This window comes from Balaenoptera ricei, chromosome 7 (genome assembly GCF_028023285.1).
Source record: "Balaenoptera ricei isolate mBalRic1 chromosome 7, mBalRic1.hap2, whole genome shotgun sequence".
In the NCBI taxonomy this organism is placed as follows: Eukaryota; Metazoa; Chordata; class Mammalia; order Artiodactyla; family Balaenopteridae; genus Balaenoptera; species Balaenoptera ricei.
In genome coordinates, this window is record NC_082645.1 from 57,995,736 (window position 1) to 58,019,471 (window position 23,736).

Genomic DNA, 23,736 nt, shown 5'->3' on the forward strand with positions numbered 1-23,736 from the left:
CTGGGTTCAATCCCTGGTCAGGGAACTCCCGCAAGCCGCACAGCACAGCCAAATATATATATATATACACACACATATATATACACACACATATATACACACACACACACACATATATATATACACATATATATGTATCCTTTCCTTTTTCTCTTGTTTCATCCTCTCTTTGTTTCACCTATGCCACCCATCTACAAGTGACCCATATTAACAACCCAGGGCATATCCCTCCATATTTTCTCCTTGTTCACTTAAATATCTTTACACACGTGCACATAGAGATTCCCTGTCTACTTTACAAAAGTGAGGTCATGGAAAGCCTTCCAAGCCAGGTGGTAGAGCTGTAATTTGTTCTATTTAATGGCTTCAAAATAATATTCCATGTACACATCTACCATGATTTACTCAGCCATCCCACTTTTGGTGGCAATCACTTTGCTCCTGGATCTTGTTGCCACCTCTTGTTCATATGTACATGTATACTGACTTTGTTTTTATAAAATGGATTCCCAGCAGTGGGATTGCTGGGTCAAAAAGTAATATGTATTTTTTATTTTAATAGATGTTTCCAGATAGCTTTCAAAAAAGGCTGTAGCGGTTCACATATCCACCAGCCAAGGATGAGATCACCCTTTCTCTGACAATATAAAACAGTCTCAAGGAGCAAAAAATAGTCACAGATGAGAGTCACATGTTGGGAGCCAGCAAGGGGCGGGGGTCATTCAAGGAGAGGAAAAAAAGCTCTATGGGCTTCCTTCATCAACAATTAATGAGCCAATGGTGAGTGATTCCTCAATAGGAAAGGCCCTACTTATTTATCCTTGCATCTCATGAGCCTAACACAGGCTGGCACAGAACAAACAGAGTTCAGAAGACCTTAAAACAGGGTCTGAAGACAGTTATCTCTAACTGCCAAATGTTGTTTTTAACTCCTCTCCATTTCCTGGATCCCAGTGAGTTATTTCCTACTGGATGGCACTTGTATATCATGCAATGGCACTTGTATATCATCAAGCATCTGCTCATAATTTCCTTTGATTGTTTATCATCTCAGTTAAGATTCTGGGAAAAGGAAGTTGTCTTGGAAAGAAAGAAACCAGTAAACTTAGCAAGAGGATTATTCTTAAGCCAGGGGATAAAAAAACGTTTAATGCTCTACGTGTGTTGGTCACACCAGAAGGAGTAACCACCTCCTTCCCTCTGCGAGAGTCACATTTTTCTTACTAAACCTCCACCCTTATTTCTCGCAAGTCTCCCTGTTGCTGAGAATCCCCAGTGTTTCTGATCTTTTCCCTCCATTCTCACCCATCTTCTCTTGCTCCGTGTGCCTTGACGGGACAATGTTCACCGATATAATACTCCTCACCCCACCTTTCAAACCAAGACCTCTTGTTTGAGTAAGTTAAAACGATGTGTGTTCTGCAAATAAGAAGAATCTTTCCTCAAATAATCTACCAAATGCTCCCATGACTCAGTCCCTTATTATTATACCTAAAGATCTTACAGTGTAGGGGAACAAAAGATTAGCCCAGCTTCATCTTACAGTTGGGACAGTCAGGAAATGCCAAATGAATAACAAAGCTCCTGGTTTTGACCAAGCCTAGCTATGCATTTATGAACAGCATTTGCAATGCAGCTCCTCGCATGTCAGAGGCATTGTTGGTGTAGTCAGGGGAACCTTTATAGTGGAAGTAAGAGAGCTGCCTGTTGACAAAGGAAGGAGGTAGAGATTACAACCTGTACTGTTTTTACTAGGAAGCCATAAATCCAATTCATGGTTATTCAGAGAAACGCGCTCCACTGAGAGCGACCTTGGAGAGAGGACTATATTATTATGCCAGGAAGGAGGAAGTCAACACGCAAACTCCATAAACAGTCTTTTCTCTCTGGCAACCCTTACAAGAGTGACACCAGCCATACTCCAGGAATTGGATCCCCTACAGCCTGCAGTGCTGGGGTACGTGCTTTTTTCCATTTGACTCCCATTTTAGGAATACCTGTGGCTTGGACCACCCCAGCAGAATGCCATGACGAGGAGCCTGATGTATGTCCTCTGAGACAGTGTTGGATCTGGATATTCTCCTTGTGTTTTGGTGTCTGGAAAAGAGTGGAGAAGGCATCCTTGGGCAGAAATCAGAGGGAAATATGGGGGACATACACACTTAGAAGAAAAAGGAGAGTCATATGTTTAGTGTTTTTTCTATGGCAGTATCTAGACTTACCCCTATATAATTACAGCCCAAGTATCAACATCGAAATTTATATTTGAATGAAATTCACAATACAATCTCTGTTTTAAAAGGGAACTAGGAAGAAAACGGAATGGCAATTTCATTCTGGATTTTTTACATCACCTTTGATGACCAGAAGTCTAATGTAGGGAGAGTTCTGAACAAAGAAACACTTTCATATGTTGCCTTATTAAGGAATGGGAATGAAAGAAAGTTTAGCACTTAAGAAGTGAATTTGAATGCAGATACGTTAACAGTCCAGATAAGGCGCTGCTGACAAATGATTTCATTAACTGAACACCTAGATGGGATCATTTGGCAAAGGAAGCAAGTGTTCCAACCCTGGTGTCAGGGCTACTGAAGCTGAACTCCTAAACTGGGTCCACTGGAATTGAGGGATCCAGACACATGGCAAGAATTCTGGTTCTCAACATGCAGATCAGTCAAAACATCTGATTTTTTAAAAAGTCTATTTGGGAAAATTTTAAAACGGCACCAAACACGATTGCTGAGTCAGCAAAACCTACTGATGTTACAGCCTTTTCTTGGCCCTTTTCCCATCTCTACCCCATGACCACCCAGGTGTCTGTGGCTCTCTCCACCTCTCAGTGACAGTAACTTGCTTGCAGGAAGGGTCAGACAGTAAACATTTATACCTGTCTTCATGAGGATGTAAGTCAATGTATTATCTCTCAAAGAAGATTTCTATTTAAGCCTTACTCTGACATGTGAAATGTCAAAGGGGAAAAACTATATGTGGACATTTTGGACACACTATATCTTTACCTGAGTAAATTTCAGTTTTGGTGTTTTGTTCTTTTGGAGAAGAAAAGATCCCTGTGTAATTTAAAGAGTGATGGCAGTTGTCTAGACTCTACCTAGACAGATATGTTCATTCGTCCACTCACCTCAGCTCAACCATAAGAAACTGCGTTTTTCAAAGAAGGGACACAGAAGCCTGGGAAATCTGAGACGTATAACAATAAATCAGTATATAAGGAGACTGAAACTAAACAATCAGTGGCGTTTGTACCAGCTTGAGTGCCTAGGGCGAAGGTGACAGGCTTGGGGAGGGGTGGGGCTGGTGTATATATTAGCACCTGCAGCCTCGGTACTTTCCGTTGCATCCCAGGATATGCCAGGTCAATTGTGATGACCCTAAAACAGACCAACTCTGGGCAGGGAGGGGGCGTCCTTTCCTCTTCCCAGTGGTCTCAGTTCTAGAGACCACTTCAATAATATCTCCTTGTCATACCTTAAAACACAAATTAAGACTTATAAATAAGCCCACCCTCTCGTTTCCTTAAAATGTTTTGATCGCCTTGCTCTCCAATGTATAACAACAACAAGAAAAAAAGTGGTAAAAACAAATAATCAGAGACTGATTTCCCCTACCTACACTCTTAAGAGGGAGGGAGTACTAAATCAGCAAAGGCGTGTTAACAGGGAGGAAAAAAATAACTAGAGATCATGAACAATAATCATAATTCCAAAATTAAATAATTAACACCATGCACTGGGCAATTTACAGAATGTCTCCATGTTAATTATTTCAGTACTCACAGTGAAAGTGGTGTTATTGATCATTTGTAAGTCCCTTCTAAAAGTAACTACCTTTCATTTACTAAAAATACTGCTGATTCCTTTGGAAACACATGACCCACAACTTCTTGGCTTCCTTCAACTGCAGAAGAGAGATTTAGTCATCACCCCAAGTCACAGTGAGGGTGACTCACAGAGCGAGGAGGGAACCTGAGGACTCCTCACACATTTAAGTACTTTGAGTCTGACAGGAGCCCAGGCACCTCCACCTTAAGAGGATCTTCAACGTCAGGGTGACACAACCCTTCTTTCCCCAGCACAGCGGGCAGATCGGGCAGATCACAAGCAGTCCACACCAGCTTCTGTGTCCCCGTTCATCTTAAACAAGGTAACCGATGATGGAGTTCTGTCATTTATTCCTTCATTTCTCATGTCAGTCTTCAAACTGTTTTGTCTTACAAAATGAATCAAGTTGTCTTTCATGCTGCAGTCAACGGTTGCTATAAAAAAAAAAAAAAAAAAAAGATATGTTAGGAGGCTGTAACGGGCACTGGGTCCATCTCACCACAGAAATGATCTCAGTGTCCCTCGAGACCTTGCCTTGAACTTCCCCAGGTTTCTCTTTGAATGTTCTTTAGCACCCTAGAGTTACAATTACATTTACATCTAGTTCATCTCTCTGCGCCTATTTGACACCATCTGTGAATCTTATAATTAATTGCAAACTGGAGTGGGAAGAGGCTCCAAAAAGAGTGGGAATCTTAGCTGAGTTTCTGATTGGAACAACAGATTTGCTACCAACTGCAGGTCAGGTCTGTTTGTCTACCTGCTTTACCAATATTTTCAGATGTCAATTTAGGCAAATATACACACACACGGTAGCTGAGTGAGAAAGATGTTGTCTAGTCCAGAAGGAAGCAGCGAAATTCCTCAACGCACATTTGATTCCTGGACACTGGGATGACAATAATAAACCTACTTCGTATATTTACTCTCCATTTTATGATTCAGGTTGGGATTTTACCTGAAACTCCCAACATACAATGAGAAAGGGAGAAAGTCAGTTTAGTGGCTTCAAGGACAGCCCTTGCTAAAGGCTTTATGATGCAAACGGTACTGTGGTGTGTGTGTGTCTCTCTCTCTCTCTCTCTCTCTCTCTCAGCGGGTTGACTTTTAGCAGCTGGGGAAAAAGTTTAAAGAAAACACACTTTTAAATTAAAATTCTATTCAGGGTTGTACAAATAGTTCTGAAATGTCCTGCTACACTATTAGCTCCAGGGTAAGGATTATGTTTTATTTAGCTTAGTAAGTGCTCTAAAAAAAATCCTTGGCTAGATACTGCATAAAATGCAAATTAAATGTTGTATCATCTTTGTTGTACTTTAGACATTCGAAAAGTATGCCCAATTTTTAGGACAAAGTTCAATATTTAAATGCAAGGAAAAATGATTATCTCATACATATCAAATGGAGAAAATGGGAATTGGTTTTAAAACCCTTATAAGGCATGTCACTTTCTCAAGGTACTGTCTTTAAAAACGCTGCTTCTGCTCAAAGATAACTGAGACTGAAAGAAATATACTGAAGATCTGAACACACTTTCTGCATCTCTACATAACATTCTCTCTGTATTCTAAGCTTTCCTTGAAGCTTTGTAACTAAGCTATAATAAAATACAATATACAATGTCTTCCAATTAGCAACTTTTATTCAGCAACATAAATAAGGTAACCATGGCTTTAACAACAATTCTTAACCTGCCAGTACTGTCAGGAAGCATACTGTCAGGCAAAATAATAAACCTAGGAGGGACTGGAAATATTAATTAATTTATTTATTTTTATGGATGTTTTTATCAATTATAATTTAAAAGTTTTGAGAGGAAGCAAAGGAAAGAGATACTTTTTTCCTTAGAACGAAAGAATGCAAAACATAAATTCATCAGGTCTTCCCTACAAAAGAGGGGCCTGGCACACCTCTGCCAGGAGACTGAATGAGTCTGCAAAGAGGCATAGCCCTCTTCATACCTCAATGTCCCACTCCACAGGGCACACTGGGCACTGTGGGCCGCCTCCCTCCTGCAGGAAGCAGGATTCAAGGGGTACATAACTGGTGGAGGAGCTTCTCCATCCCACTGAGCAAGGGAACTTACAAGGATGAATACCATCTCAACCATATTACCAGGGACATCATAATCATTATCATTTTAATCAGACCCTCAAAGGAGCGTTAGTTGCCTAATGTAAGGCTATTTCAGGTTAGGTCCCTCAGCTTCATTTTAAAAATTTTTTTAGATTTCTGGGTGCCCAACTTGAACATTTTTTTCACAGGAACATCATTCATTAGTCATATGAATTAGTTTGTGTCATTAGGCGCAAGTGTCATTTTTCTTAAAGAAAAGTGCCACAGAAATCTCAGAAAGGCCAGTTAGGTTAAATAGTGACAGAATTTCTTGATTCACTGAAAAGGTAAAAATAAAAAGGAATTTGGTGTCAGTTAACCAGGTTTACAATATTTAAACGTACAAAGGACATACACGTCCAGTCAGACTGCTGTCAACACTAAGAAAGCTTGTGCAAGAGAACCTCCGGAAGAAAATATTTTAGAAAACAATTGCTAAATGTTCTCGCTTTGATGTATTTTGATAAAAACTTAGTTGTTGATTCAACTCAGGCCATGATTGCAACAAATTGAAAAAAAATAAAGATTCTACAAATCCCTTAACAATCAGTGTGATTGACCAGTCTCAGTATTGCTTTCTAAAACAAAGTCTTTTGTGAAGTTCTGTGGAAATAAAACCAAGTTGTATGGAAAGAATTCTACATTTGTTATAAAAAGTATACCTTGCAATGACATTGAAACGTTAGGACATTATTTTCCGTTTTGTTTCTTTTAAATTTATTTATTTATTTATTTTAGCTGTGTTGGGTCTTCATTTCTGTGTGAGGGCTTTCTCTAGTTGTGGGGAGCGGGGGCCACTCTTCATTGCGGTGCACGGGCCGCTCACTATCGCGGCCTCTCTTGTTGCGGAGCACAGGCTCCAGACGTGCAGGCTCAGTAGTTGTGGCTCACGGGCCCAGTTGCTCCCCGGCATGTGGGATCTTCCCAGACCAGGGCTCGAACCCGTGTCCCCTGCATTGGCAGGCAGATTCTCAACCACTGCGCCACCAGGGAAGCCCCGTTTTGTTTCTTTTAAACTGTCGTTTATTTTTAAAGGGCAGAGGAAGATGACTAAGAGAAGTGAAATCAAAGGATCTTATTTTAGATATTTTACTAGGAAAAGAAACCCAGAAAGAGAAAATTAAAAGAAGCAGAAGTGGGCAAGGTCAGCAATCGAGTTGCAATATTTTCCTATAGCTGCAGCCAAGCAGTTACTCTTCAGCCCTTCACATGCAGATGAAAGAGAAAATTAGTTCTCCTTTCTTAGTTCCTTTTGAGGCTTTGTGGCATGGTGGAGAATTCTGATAATGTATTTTCATTTTTCCTGTTGACTGATAATGTGTTCATCTCTTTCTATTTCTACTTCTCTTTTTACACAGTTTAGGAATTGAGATCAAAATTTTAGATCTAGCCACTCTCTGGCAAATGACCTTATGTATGACATCTACCCTACTTAGCTCACAGAAGTATTTTGACAATTTTTTTTTTTTAAGATAGTAGTCATCTTTTCTTTCTTTCTTTCTTTCTTTCTTTCTTTCTTATTTATTTATTTTTGGCTGTGTTGGGTCTTCGTTTCTGTGCGAGGGCTTTCTCTAGTTGTGGCAAGTGGGGGCCACTCTTCATCGCGGTGCGCGGGCTTCTCACTATCGTGGCCTCTCTTGTTGCGGAGCACAGGCTCCAGACACGCAGGCTCAGTAGTTGTGGCTCACGGTCCCAGTTGCTCCACGGCATGTGGGATCTTCCCAGACCAGGGCTCGAACCCGTGTCCCCTGCATTGGCAGGCGGACTCTCAACCACTGCACCACCAGGGAAGCCCCTATTTTGACAATTTAATGAGATAAATTTTATTTGAACACTTTTCAAAAATGTTTAAAGTTATCTAAATTGGAAGTGTGACTGTAAGACGATCATAATGATGATGATGTTGATGATGCCCTGATGATTTAGAGGGCTCAACGACTAACCCAATTATCACTAGAACCCTGGTGTTCAAGTGGAAACTTCCTTCTCTCCCTCTCCTCCTTCTTTCCTTCTACATTTACTTGCTTCATACCAACTATCACACGACGCACAGGTGGTGTAGAGAAGTGTACACATAGCCCAGAGTTGCGTGGGAATCCAGGTAGCCGTGGAGCAGAGGATTAAAGCGTGGGTGCTGGGATTGAGTGGCCTGCATAGCAATCCCCAGAACAGCACAATTCTATCTTGAGCCAATTAACATGCATTTCTGAATTTGTTTCCTCATCTATAAAATACAGATAATTTTACTGTAAGGTTTGAATGAGAAAAATATTTCTAGATCCTAGCAGAGCACCTAAAATGTGGTAATACTCAATAAATCATAGAGTTATTATCATTTCTACCTGACTTGGTCAACTGGGAATCCCAAGGACCATGGCTTTCTGGGAGCATCCTCTGAATTCTGTAGTCAGCAGGCCACCCATCTGAAAGGTGCCCCAAAGGAGTCCCGAGAGGTCCAAACTCAAAAGGCTCAGCCAGAATTTAGGCCTCATAAAAGCTGTGAGTGCTCATTTGGTAATTTCTAAATTCACAAATTGTATCACACATAAACTTGGCTTCGTTCACTGCCTCCTATCCTCCTGATGACAAAAAGGCAATTATTTTTTTTAAAACATAGAAATTGATGCTTACAGCAGCAGGGTATGAATAATATTTATAAATAACAAAACTTTTCTGGTAAGACCATAAAATAATATGAACTCTTATCAATGTGGCATTACCGAGGAACCAACGACTGAGTTTCCAGAAAAGTAGTTCTGATGCTGTACAGTTCTGCGCCCCCAAGACAAGGCAGTGCTAGACCAGTGGTTCTCAAATGGGAGTGCTTTTATCCCCAGGGGCCATCTGGCAATGTCTGGAGACACTTTTGGTTGTCACAACTGGGGAGGGGGTCTACTGGCATCTAGACGATAGAGGCCAGGGGTGCTGCTAAACATCCTGTAATACACAGGACAAACCCACAACAAAGAATTATCTGACCCAAAATTGCAGAAGTACTGAGGTTGAGAACCCAACCCAAGATATGGGCAATGCATACAGCAGCCCCCTCACAAAGTGAAAGTGATTGATCCTGCCATACGACAAGGTTCTTCCTGTGTAGCACGCCTAGTCACTTTATTTCACCAAGTACTGTTCAAGGTAGAAGTTATTATCTCCATATTACAGATAGAAAAATGGAGGTGAAGATAATAAAAGTAATTTACCCAAAGGCCTTCTGATGGTAGAGGAACTGAGACTGAAACTTTACCGGCCTGATTCCGAGGCCTAGGCTCCTAAGCCCTGCTCTAATTGTCGTGTGTGTGTGTGTGTGTGTGTGTGTGTGTGTGTGTGTGACCTTGGTCCTTGCTTTTCCAAATTTTATCTTGGCTTAACAAAAATTTCCATGACCAGTTCAGAGGACTTATATTCAGAATTGCACCCATCCTTTTGCATTGCACTGAAGGGGCTGCAGATCTGCTTTCTCTTACTTGGTTCTTGTCCTTGACGAGTCAAGAGGCTCACAGCCCCTGGGTGCTAGAAGGACTATTGCAGACCTAGGTGCTTCTTGCCAAGGGATTTGTACCCCTACCAAGCAGTTTGTGTGAGATAAATTGGAAAACACAACAGATAAGCAAACAACCCAAGCAACTAAAGTCAGTGTCCTGAGTCACTGAATTTCTGTCACCAGAGAACTATGTGGAGGTGACCACACCTGGCAGACTAAGGTTGAAGCAGACCTATTAGTTGCTGTTACTCATTTACTTCTCGGTGGTCAATGAACCAATCTGCCATCAATCAGCTTCTGTGTACAGGTCATGTTCCCAACGACTCTGACCAACCCAGGCTGTTACTCAGAGGTGGCATCTTGGCTAAAATACTATTAGAGGACAAAGGTATGTTTTGGTTTGTGGCTGACTTGGTCCAATGACCTAGAGGAACGTGAACCTTAGGAACTGAAAAAGACCAGTATTTTTGGATGATAATCTTTGGGGAAAGGACAGGCTTTGCAAAACTCTAGGTCAAGGTTTGCTGTCCTCAGATTCGGGCTGCAGGCTGGGGACACCAGCATCTGAAACGACTCTCAGCGCAGAGGGGTAACTAGTGAGGACAACACATTTGAACGTGAGCCCATCCCTAACAACTAAACCTCCTCTCTGTTTGCTTGTTATCAAGGAAGAATTGGTTTGGCTAGGGAAGGAGGAGGTTGAGCGGCGGGTAGAGAAGATGAGGAGAGAAGAGGGAGTCTGACTGACTGCTTTGGTTTGAGTTTTTGTTTTTCTCCAGTGGTTATGAAGGTGAACTCGCCAAAGAGTAGAACGCAGAAAACTCAGTGTCCAAGGTCACTAGATTCTGAAGTCCTGGGTATGAAATAGTTCTTACCTATTCTGTGCATGGAACTCAAAGCCGTCGAACACTTTTCTCAGAAAAAAAAAAAAAAAGTTTTCTTTTCCTTTGCCAAATTTTTAACTTTTTTGTTTTGAATTAATTTCAAACTTATGGAAAAGTTGAAAGAATAGTACAACCCAGAATCCCCAGATATTGACATTGTACCACATTTACACTCTTATTCTCTCGTTAGAGAACATATGTGTTCTTAATATATTTGTTTATATACATATTCTTATTATTTCCTAAACTGAGAGTAAGTTGAAGACATGGTACTACTTAATCTTTAAATACTTCTGTGTGTATTTCCTAAAAAGCAGGACATTTTCTACATGATCATAGTAAATTATCAAAATTGAGAAATTGATATTCATGCAGTATTATTTATCAGATCTACAGAGCTTACTCAAATTTCACTTGTCAACCTAAAAACGTTCTTTTTGACAAAAGAAAAAAATGATTTTCTGGTGCAGGATCACAAGTTGCATGGGGTTGTCACTTCTATTTAGTCTCCATTAATCAGGAACAGTCTTCAGTCCTTCTTTTCCTTCATTCATGCCTTTGACATTTTTGAAGAGTACAGGCCATACATTGTGTAGAATTGAAAGATGTGCCTTATGCATAATTAGCTTTCAGTTATGCACAGAAGTGCTGCTGTGTCCTTCTCAGTGGCTAAACCAGGAGGGACATGATGTTGGTTTGTCCCATAACTAGTAGTTTTCATTTTTATCACTTGGTTAAAGTGGTATCTGTCAGATTTCTCCACTGTGAAATTACTATTGCTCTCTTTTTAATTAGTACAAATCTTATGCAGAGATTCTTTGAGATTCTATGGTTATTGTTTCTCGTCAGAATTTCACCCACTAGTGTAAAATTGCCTGGAACAATTGTCACTATGTCAGTTGCCAAATGATGATTTGCTAATTTCATCATTCCTTTTACACATATTAACTGGCATATTAATTCTCCTATAAAATGAGGCAGGTAATGTGCCCTCTCTAACCGAGAAGGCTGTTAAGAGGATCAAATGAGACCTACATGTAAAAGTGCAGTGCATAATGCTTCGTAAATGTAAGCCATTGTTTTACTGTTGCTCACCTTATGCCTGCCATCGGCCAAACACAACACAGAAAATTTCCACTCTCCGCTCTAGGGCATATTAAACCCCATGAGTATTTGCATTTTTCACATAATTCTCTTGGGAGTTCAGATTGCAGTAAAGGCTACAGAAGCCATTCAGGGAATATAGTCAACGTTTAGTTATTCGACAATTATTTATCAAGACCAGGACTTGAACAAAACACTATCCTAATTGAGTGTATAAACATGAAATTTCCTTAAAATGTCTAAATATGAAATTTTGCAAGAGTTGGTTACACCACCCCACCCCCCAAAATTATATATTTTTAATGTATTTATATATTTGAGAAAGGGAAATCCTGCTACATGGACATGATTTGCAACAAATGAATAACTCCTACAGAGGGAAGATTTGGAGAAACTATACCAAATTTTTACGCCACGATAGTCTAAAAACCTGACTGCTTTAGAAATAGTCACAGCTATATCACAAGAATCAACTAGTTTGCACAAACCTACCATTTACCTCTGACATGTTTATCAGTTAATAATTCTTTTACTCTTTTTTTCTTTCTTTAGCTATAGATCTTTTGGCAGGAAAAAAAGATGAAAGCAGAGCCCAAATTTTCCATGATAAGTGAAGATATATAACACTATTTTTTATCTGAAATAATCTGTTCCTTGTAAAGCAATAGAAATAAAATTGTGTGTATGTGTGCACATGAGTGTGTGTGTGTACCATTCTATCTGTATGTATGCTTGTATTCCTTATTAAGGAAAGAAATATTTGTATATATGTGCAGGAAATAAATGGCTTATCAACCCAATGACCTGTGTCAACTTTGCCATTACTTTTTCTACTACTTGGTTAGTTTTTGCATTACTTTAGAGGAGAGTTTTAGCACTTAAATGGCCATCTTCCCAAACAAATAAGTGTTATTGTATTTTTAACTATCTATTTATCCACTCAAATGCATTAAGATATCTTAAGTTCATCACTCCTGGGTTATAATGCCTTAATGGTTCTAATTTGAATTTTCTTTCTAATTTTGAACACTCAGGACGATATCTTCTTTTACTGTTCAAGAAAGAAGTGGCTCTGTCATACACAGGGGGAAAATGCTCTTTTGGGTGTTAGCCCTCCTGACCCTTTGTGGTTTTCTATGGAATTATAAAGGACAGCTAAAGATCACAGACATCACTGATAAGTACATTTTCATCACTGGGTGTGACACTGGCTTTGGAAACTTGGCAGCCAGAACTTTTGATAAAAAAGGATTTCGTGTAATTGCTGCCTGTCTGACCGAATCAGGATCAACAGCTTTAAAGGAAGAAACCTCAGAGAGGCTTCATACTGTGCTTCTGGATGTAACTGACCCAGAAAGTGTTAAGAGGACAGCCCAGTGGGTGAAAAACCAAGCGGGGAAGAAAGGTGAGTGATGTGGGGATGGAAAGAATGGAGGGAGTGTTGAGAAGTTACCAAAGCTAAATAAAATGTGTTCTGATTTTAAATAGTTTCTCCAAAAAAATGTTTCCTAAATACCAGCTGTGTACTGGAGAAGATTGGAGAAATTTTAGAATAACTCCTGAGTAGTTCTAAGTTGCAAGCTCTCTACGTGCATGAGAGACACAGCCCACGTTATCCTAAGTCCCAGTGGATGAATTTAGAACTGAGATGGAGGTATTGACTTTTCCTGGTCTTTTCCTGTGAAGTGCTACTCTAGCCCCCTGCACAGCAAAGAACTTGGGGCTAAAAGCTGCAGGAGATCATGGGGGCAATCTCCAAATTGTCATCTGGATTGGGACCCACTTCTCACTACAAAATGGTTCCAGAGCTCACACATTTTCACTGGGAAAGGAAGAAAATGGTCTGAGGATCTGAGCAAAGGTGCCTTAGATAGTCATGATAGAGTAGTGAGTCACTGGACCTCATTCTGCCTTAGATTCTGCAAAGATGGCAGCATTCTGAACTAGAATACTTTTATTGGCTTGGATCAAGTTTGAAATATTCTCATGAATGAAGATATCTGAGTCCACAAAGGAAAAAACAAATGTATGTGATTTTTCTCTATCACATCTTCATCATACAGTTGAGACTCTGCAACTTTCAAAAACAATGGTTTGATGAGCCTCCAGTTATTTTGTAATGCTTGAATTCCAAACACCTTTAACAATATTAAATGTTCCCCACCATAAAATAAGCCAAGTGAGTGACTGGATTTTCGCCAAAAATATCTGTGAAATAGATCAATGTTGTTCTTTGTCTATAAAGAACTGTTTATAAATATTCTCTGGCTTTGCCATCTAGCACGGTAGGAAAAATAGACCAATTTACTCACATCTGAGATTAAAAAGCTAGCACGGTAGGAAAAATAGACCAATTTACTCACATCTGAGATTAAAAAGCAAAAAGTCTCACTCAGACAGTATCAGTGTTTGACATTCTGAAGCAGAAACAGAAGAATTGTGAGATTGGCTTCCAGTCACAGAACTTCAGCCATTTCAGTTTAGCCTCCCACCCTCTGTGCTCTCACTTCCCAAGACTGCAAAGTATTTCAAAGCAGGAAGGAGTATGTCTAGAAGGAGGAAGTGGCACCATCAGGTAAAGCAAGGGCTGTATTTCCATCAAGGATGCCCATATGATGCCACCTTCTATCACACCTCCTTCCCTTCCTCTCTGTTCTAGGCCTCTGGGGTCTGATCAACAACGCTGGTGTTCTCGGCGTGCTGGCGCCCACCGACTGGCTGACAGTGGAAGACTACAGAGAACCTATTGAAGTGAACCTGTTTGGACTCATCAGTGTCACGTTAAACATGCTTCCCTTGGTCAAAAAAGCTCGAGGGAGGGTTATCAACGTCTCCAGCATTGGGGGTCGGATTGCATTCAGTGGAGGGGGCTATGCTCCATCCAAATATGCAATAGAAGCCTTCAATGACAGCTTAAGGTAAAGCAAAGTTGGGCATATTAGAAAATAATAGGTGCTAACATTCACTGAACATTTATTATGTACCAGACACTATATTTGGTGCTTTATGCTATTCCCAATTTATAGATGATACCACTGTAACTAAGAGAGATGAAGTGACTTGCCCAAGGTCACCCAGCTGTCAAGTGGTAGAATTGAGATTTGAACATAATTCTGCCAAAGTCTTTTTTCCTTTTTGCATTAGTGCATGACGTGGATAGTGGTGGCAAATTTATATTCAACAGATCAGCTTATTTAACGGGGAATCACAGAGAGAAGCTAAATCAGGTCTCTCTGTTGGTGTTACTGACAGCTGCAGACACAACAGTAGCATTTTATTTAAACCCTCAGTAGAAAATTATCTGGTAAATAATGACTCAGCTATGCAGCATTTTATTTCCTCTTGTTGCAAGTTCTGGACTCAAACCTCACACACTATATCTGAATGGATGGTAACCTCCCCACCCCCACCCCAAGGACAAGAAAGACAGCTTTCCTCTGATGCTTCCATTTCCAAACGAAACTCAGAGTAGGAGCTTGCTAATCAGAGGTGAAGATTCTGCTACCACCAGAAAGCATTGACCACATCTTTTTGCTGTGTGCTATCAGAGAATCCTAGAGCATAAAACCATAAGATGACCAATTTAACAAACAAAGTCCCCCAACTCAGTGTGCGCAGACATGAATTTCTTTGGGTTTATGATGTCTGAGGTTCACTGGGCTTCTTGAATCTCTAGGTTTATACCTTTTGACAGATTTGGGGAGTTTTCAGCCATTGTTTCTCCAAACTTTTTTTTCCCTACAATCCACTATTCCTCCTCCTAGGATTCTAACACAAATGTTAGACCTTCTGGTTTTGTCCCACAGATCCCTATGTTTCTGTTCACTTTTTCAATTATTTTTCTCTTTGCTGTTCAGATTAGGTAATTTCTAACGATCTGTCTTCAAATTCATTGCTTTTCCTTCATCTTCTCCATTTTACTAATGAGTCCAGCCAGTAAATATTTTATTTTGATTATTGTATTTTTCAAGGGTAAAATTTTCATTTGGTTCTTCTTTATCTTTTCTTTCTTTTCTGAAAGCTTTCTTTCTTTCTCTCTCTTTCTCTCTCTCTCCCTCCCTCCCTCTTCCTTTCTTCAGAAAGGAAGAGAAAGAAATAAAGAAAGAAAGAAAGAAAGAAAGAAAGAAAGAAAGAAAGAAAGAAAGAAGGAAGGGGAAGGAAGGAAGAGAGGAATGAAAGGAAGGAAGGAGGAAAGAAAGAAAGGAAGAAAGAGCGAGGGAGGGAGGAAGGATGGAAGGGAAGGAGGGAAAGAAGAAGAAAGAGGGAGGGAGGAAAGAAGGAAAGAAGGAAGGAAGAGGATTCCCCACTCTCTCTGAGCATTAGGATCCCCAACGCCAACTCCTCAAGCCAGAACAATGGGCTTCTCCTGGAGTTCTCTCTGTTTATGAATTGGGTCTCTCCTGGAATTCTTTCCTTCTACTTCTGAGTTTTGAGGTTGATTTGAGTCCAGACCAGGGATCTAGAGCAGCAGAAATATAGGAAACCCATGTTTGGTTCAGTGGTATTTCAAAATCTACTCTTCTTCCCTACTTTGCCTACTAACATTTGCTTTTCAGAGTTTTTAAATAGCTGCTCCATGCATTCTGTCCAGGTATTGTAGCTGCTTTCAATGGGAGAGACAGGAGTGTGTGTGCTTAATGCATCTTACCTGAAACCAGAACCTGTGACTGTCAGTTCAAAGCCTCCAAACTGCAAATGGTTATATCAGTTAAGGTTCTCACGGGAAATGGAGGCACATTAAAATCGGGTCAATGGAGGAGATTTACTGAAAGGACTGTTTGCAGACATGGGAGCCATGTAGGGAAATCTCAAAAGGTAGTGTAGTTTCTAGGAGTTAATGCCACCAGGGGTATATCTGTCCACAGGACTGAAGGGACAAGGAGACAGGGCTGTCTCCAGAACCTGGATACATAGAGGCTATCACCTTCAGGTGAGGGATGAAACCAACCAGTGTCCACACCGCAGGAGGAATAACTAGCTCACCCTCTTCTCATCGCTCCCTCTGATCTGCCACCAGTACTCCCAACTGACTGTACCCAACAGAAGGCAAAATCCCAGAATGTAGTGCAGGAAGAAGGGTGGAGGGGACTAGAGGAGGGTATCCAGCAGAGTGTGCCTTAGGGAAGAGAGAAGACAAATTAGATACAGCCTTTTCTTCGATTTATACATCTATTTATTCAACCAGCATGTGTTGAAAGCACATGTTAGAGTTTGTAATCTAAACCATGGATCTAGGCTTAGCTTACCAGTAAAAGGTCAGATTATTCCATGGAGACTAATAAAGACAGAGCAACTCCATTCTGCCATTTAATCTGGTTGCCTGGTTTGATTCTCCCAGGAAATAAACACAATAAATAGCATTAGAACAACACTTCTCAAACAGTAAATCGCCAGAGGATTTTGTCAAAATGCAGATTCTGATTCAGTGGGTCTCAGGTGGGTCCTGAGTTTCTGCACTTCTAAGAAGTACCCAAGTACTGCCCATGATTCAGGGATCACACTTTGATTAGCAAGGTCATGGGGAACCTCCATTAGTCTCTTTGGTTGCCCTTTAGTTCTGTGATTTCAGCAACAGTATCCTAATAAAATTTTAGTATACTTAGGGATTTACTCACTTTTAAAAAGAGATTTCAACTGATGGGCTTGTAGGATTACAATGCAACTATACCATGCTTGAAATTAACCAATAAGGGTGTTTATTTCTTTCTAAGGCTTGGAGCTGGTATTAGAGATGCTACTGTGTATTCAGGCCACACTCCAGTGGCAGCTACAGAATTTCTATATTATAAGAGGATTAGGAGCAGCAGTCCAATTGGAAGAAGGCTGGGGCTCTTTAAAGCTATATTTGCCCAGCAAGCATACTGGCTTCATACTGGTTTTACTTACCTGGTAAGCTTAGTTGTGGACTTAAAGTCATTTGTCCCTAGATTATATGTTATTTTCGTGAGCACGTGGAGAGACAAGGCTTCCCAAATACCCCCTTGGCACTGCTAAGTTCCAAAATCCAAAGGGGATCAGAAGATAGGTGAGAAAAATACAATTAAGTTGGAAAATAATCTTTTAAATTTTAATGCAAGCAATATACATTTCAAAATCTTTCAATGTCAAGCTAATTTGCATTTTTAGTAAAATATACTTCAAACTAGACAATAGGTATGTTTCTAGAAAGCAGAACCTAAGATAAACCACATTTTAAGTTCACTGGCAGAGTTCTTTGAAAAATGTTATGGTGAAGACTTCTGTAAAATGAATAACTACTTCCTTATATATTCCTGGTAGAAATAGAAATTAAATTTAGGGAACGATTATTCATAAACCGTTTGTAATTCTTTGGTTTGCTTTAAAGAAAGGGGCACCATATTCCCTTAAAACCATGTCTCCCAGTAAACCAGTAGACTATTGGTTTTCCAAGGTGACATGATGAAAGAGCTTGCCAAGCAGCACAGGGAGCAGGTTATTCAGGTCAGGGATTGTCATATTGTATCCCTCAGCACCCCTCATTTGTGCTGTAATCTCCTCACATTCCTGGAGGAGAGGTAAACTTGACCATCCAGGACAGCCATTAGTCGATTTCACCATCAGGTAGTTTGAGTACTGAGAAGAACCTTGTCCCTAACCCAAATGCTTGTCAACTTAATGAGACAATATCTTTTGGGGGAACACTGCACTGGGGGTGGGTCTACCCAGATCCCTTTCCTGTTCTGCCACTAAACCAGCCCTCACTTCACCACCCTGAACTTCAGTTTCCTCATCTGCAAACTGAGAGGGTAGAACAAGATGCTCTTTCCCATGCACCCCATTCCATGATTCCAGGAAAAGATTCATAAGCAAACATTCTCCAAGTAAGCCTGGATTAAACATCTTCTATGGGCTCTTTTCACAGGCGGGACATGAAAGCTTTTGATGTGCACGTCGCATGCATTGAACCAGGATTGTTCAAAACAGATTTGTCAGATCCAGTAAAGACCACCGAAAGAAGACTCACCATTTGGAAGCATCTGTCTCCAGACATCAAACAACAATACGGAGAAGGCTACATCGAAAAAAGTGAGTTTCTGGGTGGACCCAGGGTCCTCTGGTATTCATTGTCCTAGACAGCTTGAAGGAGACTCAAACATAATTGAAAAAATAAGTTTCTCATGGTAATACACCAATAGAGATCTCAAATATGGATCAGGGATCCTTATTAATTCCAGTGTCATCTCTTGCTCCTCCAAGTGTTTATAAACACTTACTGAGCATTTACTAAGTGCCAAGTTCTATACTAAGTGCCTTATAAATTATATCATTTATTCCTCAAAAGAACTATAGTAGTGAGCAGAGGCTTGGAAAGGGGAAATGTCCTACCCAAGTTTATACAACTCCCCCAGGCCGTGCCTGGACCGGAGCCCATGGTCCTCACCTCTACCCAAACCTCCTCTTTTTGGTAATCACCGACCACTCATTCAATATTGTTCAAGGATTTATGGAGGTTACAACATGTAAAGACTCAGACTTTGACCCTTAACTAGCTTACAATCTAGTTGACAACAAAATGTAAGCAGATGAGACTGAACGATGAGACTGTACAACATGCAAGAAACTTGATCCCTTACTTCTGAGACACAACCCAACAGCCCAGAAGGGGTGCTAGATAGTATGCTCTCTAATTGCCAAGAAATTCAGCACAGGATAAAAAGTACTGCTGGTTAAGAAGCCTTTATAGGAAAGGTCAGGTTTGAATAAGGCCTAAACAGGAAGAAATTATTTGGGTGGAAGTCTTCTGGAGAAGGAATGCATGGGAGATGGAGACGGAAGGAAAACTAACATAAGTCAGACTCAGTCAGGGATAGAGGAATAATCATAAAGATTAGATAACAATGACTAACACATAGTGAACATTTACTATGTACTTGTCACCATTCTAAGTGCTTTACACAAACTCTTTCATTCAAAATGCCCAAACAAACCCTCTGAATTTTATAGAAACAGAGGCACAGGGATGTAACTTGCCCAAAGTGGCACAGCTAGTAAGTGGAAGAGCTAGATCTAAACGCAGACAGCCTGACTTCGCCATCTATTCTCAGGCCGTGCACGGCAACAGGGACGAGGCATTGAGGAACTGCTGGAACTTCCTGTATCCGGGGCCCACCTCCACGTCAAACATCCTGGCCCTGTTAGTTTACTTGCTATTCCTCGAACACTTACTAAGCTCCTGCTTTGAGCCAAACAGGGCCCCACCTAATTTTGTGTCACTCTAACCCCAACTGTGATCTTACCTCTTCATCAGCAGGCTTGGTAAGACAGCCAACTGTGGCAAGGTTCAAGGCCAGGAGTTTTCAAGGCGGAGCCAAGAGCCCAGTCAGACCCACCTGGGGAGGTTTTTAGACTGACTGACTTCCCCAACCACCTCACTATACACACACACACACACACACACACACACACATGCACACACACACACACACACACAGATACATATAGGTCAACTAGAACATCTGGTTTGACAAGCCTCCCAGTGCTGATATGTCACTATGTGTAGGGTTACAACCACTGCCATTAAATGCTCTGTTTCTCACTCACGTACCGCCTCTGAAGGTTCTAAGTAAGTTCGGAAACAAAATCCCTCATTGAAAAGAGCTTTCCCTGTTTGATGTTGACGTTGATACTTTCTAAGTGCCTGTGAATATATCATCAACTTCCATCTCAAAATTATTTTTGACTTGGCCCCTGGGTCAGGTGTCTTTTCTCAGAATTCCCAAAGGCTTAGAGCCCTATTTTGTCCTGGGTGCTCATTAGAGTTTTCTGAGCCAGGACCTCAAGATCAGCCAAACTCATAGTTCCAAAGTAGACCACAAATTTAAGCTCACCTTGCTTCATTTCGCAAGGTGGAGTAGTAGGAGTTTAAAATTGACTAAGACTTACGAGCTAGCCTCAATTAGACTCTTTGAACAACTTTTGGCTACTGGCCCTGAAGTAGAAAGAAAGATTTAACACAATAGATTTTCCCTTGAGAAGACACAACTCAAGGTATATTTTAAGAGCTTAGGAGGAATGCTCCAAGCCATCACCACTCCCTTGATAAAATACCTGCCTCTTTAAAGGTATCTTAGCTTGGGACTTCCCTGGTGGTGCAGTGGTTAAGAATCTGCCTGCCAGTGCAGGGGACATGGGCTTGAGCCCTGGCCTGGGAAGATCCCACATGCTGCGGAGCAACTAGGCCTGTGAGCCACAACTACCGAGGCTGCGCTCTAGAGCTGCAAGCCACAACTACTGAGCCCGTGTGCCACAGCTACTGAGCCCGCATGCTGCAACTACTGAAGCTCACAACCCTAGAGCCCATGCTCCACAAAAAGAGAAGCCGCCGCAATGAGAGCACGTGCACCACAACAAAGAGTAGCCCCCGCTCGCCGCAAATAGAGAAAGCCCATGCACAGCAACGAAGACCCAATGCAGCCAAAAATAAATAAATAAATAAATTTATTTAAAAAAGAAAAAAAAAAGTACCTTAGCTCATTACACAAACACTTCATTTACCTGAGAACCAGGATACCTTTAGCTTCCTGAGTCAGGGCTTTGGGAGAGAATTCTCTCTTTATTCACTGACTTATAGAGGCACATGTTATATGAGTGTACACACACACAGGCACAAGCACATGTGCACACTCACATTTCCTATAAACTTAGTACTCCCTTAAAACAAATTCGGAATCAAACTACTAACTTCCTGGGTTCAGAAGCCTCAGAGACTTTCTGAAGTATCTTTCCTACATTGGTTTAAAGTAGCGCTTCTCAAAGTTTGGTCCGTGGACCAGCGCCATCAGCATCACCTGGAAACTTGATAGAAGTGCAAATTCTTGGGCTCCACTTCACACTCACTGAGTCAGAAACTAGAGGTGGGACCTGGTTTTTAACAAGCCCTCTAGGAGATTCTGCTGCTCACTCAAGTTTGAGAGCCAGCGGTCTAAAGAAATCACTGTTGCATCCTCTTCTGAGGAATAGATAGAAACCCATCACAAGGGGACCCAGTTATAATGGCAAATTCAAAATAAATTCCCTCACTGCATCCTCCCCTTTGCAACCTAGCCTCACACTCCCCTATTCCCCTTCTTCCAGAGAGCAAATGTGCTTTTGTCTCTTTTTACAGGTCTAGACAAACTGAAAGGCACTACATCCTTTGTGAACATGGACCTTTCCCTGGTGGTGGAATGCATGGACCACGCTCTCACAAGTCTCTTCCCTAAAACCCATTATGCTGCGGGAAAAGATGCCAAAACTTTCTGGATTCCTCTGTCTCACATGCCAGCAGTTTTGCAAGACTTTTTATTGTTGAAACAGAAAGTAGAGCTGGCTAATCCCAAGGCAGTGTGACTCAGCTGACCACAAATGCCTGCCCCAGGCTATGAGATTGGCTGATTCCAAGGACACATCTCCTTCTCCATCTCATTCTTTACCTAATCCAACCTGGACTCATTAAGATGATGCTTCTTTTGGTAAAAGAAGAGATCCCACCGTCACTGATGATGTCCCAGGGTCCCTTCTCAAATTTTATTTGAAAAGATGGGCAGGTATACACCTGCCCAACATTTAGGCTTTGCCTGCTTGGTACGATGTAAGGAAAATGGGAAGGCTTTCCCATCCAAAATGATCTCCACCCGTTGCCTGCCCCATGCTTCTGGTCCACAGCACTTAAAAGTAACTCCTGGGGCTTCCCTGGTGGCACAGTGGTTGAGAATCTGCCTGCCAATGCAGGGGACACGGGTTCGAGCCCTGGTCTGGGAAGATCCCACATGCCGTGGAGCAACTGGGCCCGTGAGCCACAATTACTGAGCCTGCGCGTCTGGAGCCTGTGCTCCACAACAAGAGAGGCCGCGATAGTGAGAGGCCCGCGCACCGAGATGAGGAGTGGCCCCCGCTTGTCGCAACTAGAGAAAGCCCTCGCACAGAAACGAAGACCCAACACAGCCCTAGATAAATAAATAAATAAATAAATAATTTTTTTAAAAAAGTAACTCTTGAATGTTAAATATTTGTCCCTTACCAAAACATTGAGAGATAAGTAGAATACTTTCATAAGTGGATTAGGTGTGTTATCTTGCTGAGAGTAAGATTAAGAATAAGGATTAGAACTCAGTTCTTTGAGCTTTGATGGGGGCAAGAAAAGGAAGGGTAATGAAGCATTATGGAACTGGTATAAGCTAAGGGGCAGCAGAAAAATACTAGGTAAGACTACAAGTAGGAGGGAAGGAAAAGGAGAAAAGGAATAGGAGGACTGAAAAAAAGAAACAAGTGTAAAAGTAGAGGTAGGGAGATTCCAACACAAGCCTGCCTATCCTAGAGGGAACTACAGAGGACGGACAGCTTCTTCAAGGCCACTGTGAACATTAATGCCCGAACAACTCTCTGTGGAAAGATGGTAACAACAGAGGAACCAGTCATTCCAAAAGAAGAAAAAATGTAGAGCATGTGTGTTTATTCTAGTTTATTGTAAATATAACAAGACATAGACTATCTGATACAATTACATCTGAGATGGTTGGAAATCCAATATTTGAGGGGTCTCTGAAGCCCCATGAAAATACAGAGCTAAATTCAAAGACTCTCTTTCACCTACAGTTACAGTGAGAGCAGGTCTGCTCCTGGCTCATACCATGGTTCTAAATTGAGTTGACTCTGGACCCACCCCCCATCCAAAACAAACAGTTACCTAAACGGATGCTTGCCCAAACCCCAGCGCCCAGCCCAGTATCACTCACAGAGGTTGGCTGAATATTTACACAAAAAGCCTGAACTGTCAAAATTTAACGTTTTTTGCAGATTAATGTAGGGTGAAACAGCGGGAGAAATTATCTAGTGTGCATATTTGTGTGTACACACACACACACACACTGAACTGACTGTGAAGAAACTATTTAATGTCTGCTGCTTGAAACCATGTCACTTAGAAGATATCAGTAATTCAATTCATTTACACTCATCTTTCAGGAAACATCTGCCTATGAGGTAGTTTCCTCCTTTCACATTTGCAACATACTGATGACTTTGAAAAATCAAATCTCCAATGGTGTCGGGTCCACCTGAACATATATTTCATTATTTTGAGAGAAGATACACTCATCCTTTTTGCATGATAATGAAGAAAATCACAGCAAGAATCAGATAGAAAAATTCTCCGGCAAAGTTATCTCAACTATCATCACTATCTACTTATGAACTCATCTCCATCTTGGTCCTAGCCCCAGAGACAGTCCACCTATAGATTCCTGATTTCTTCTGGTTGCCACTAACCACCTATGGGTTAAGTGACTGTCACCCGGCTTGTCCTTGGAGC

At 41.2% G+C, this 23,736-nt stretch overlaps 1 protein-coding gene across 2 annotated transcripts; it reads left to right on the forward strand.

Annotated features, from left to right (window-relative positions):
• Window positions 1–1,900: 1,900 nt before the first annotated feature.
• DHRS9 (dehydrogenase/reductase 9) lies at window positions 1,901–22,390 on the forward strand. 2 transcript variants are annotated; one of them, XM_059927233.1, is made up of 5 exons: window positions 1,901–1,957; window positions 12,461–12,831; window positions 14,086–14,344; window positions 18,310–18,473; window positions 21,553–22,390. In XM_059927233.1, exons 2-5 carry the CDS (start codon window positions 12,519–12,521, stop codon window positions 21,774–21,776), a joined length of 960 nt encoding a protein of 319 aa, XP_059783216.1. In that variant the 5' UTR covers window positions 1,901–1,957; window positions 12,461–12,518; the 3' UTR covers window positions 21,777–22,390. The 2 variants fall into 2 exon arrangements, with proteins under 2 accessions (XP_059783216.1, XP_059783215.1); XM_059927232.1 differs by lacking the exon at window positions 1,901–1,957 and adding an exon at window positions 9,937–10,055.
• Window positions 22,391–23,736: the final 1,346 nt, after the last annotated feature.

Excerpts from the sequence above, each read along its gene's own strand:
- DHRS9 (XM_059927233.1), top strand. The coding sequence starts at position 12,519 with ATGCTCTTTTGGGTGTTAGCCCTCCTGACCCTTTGTGGTTTTCTATGG. Across the intron at positions 14,345-18,309 it reads GCCTTCAATGACAGCTTAAG|GCGGGACATGAAAGCTTTTG; the intron begins GTAAAGCAAAGT and ends CTCTTTTCACAG. Across the intron at positions 18,474-21,552 it reads AGAAGGCTACATCGAAAAAA|GTCTAGACAAACTGAAAGGC; the intron begins GTGAGTTTCTGG and ends CTCTTTTTACAG.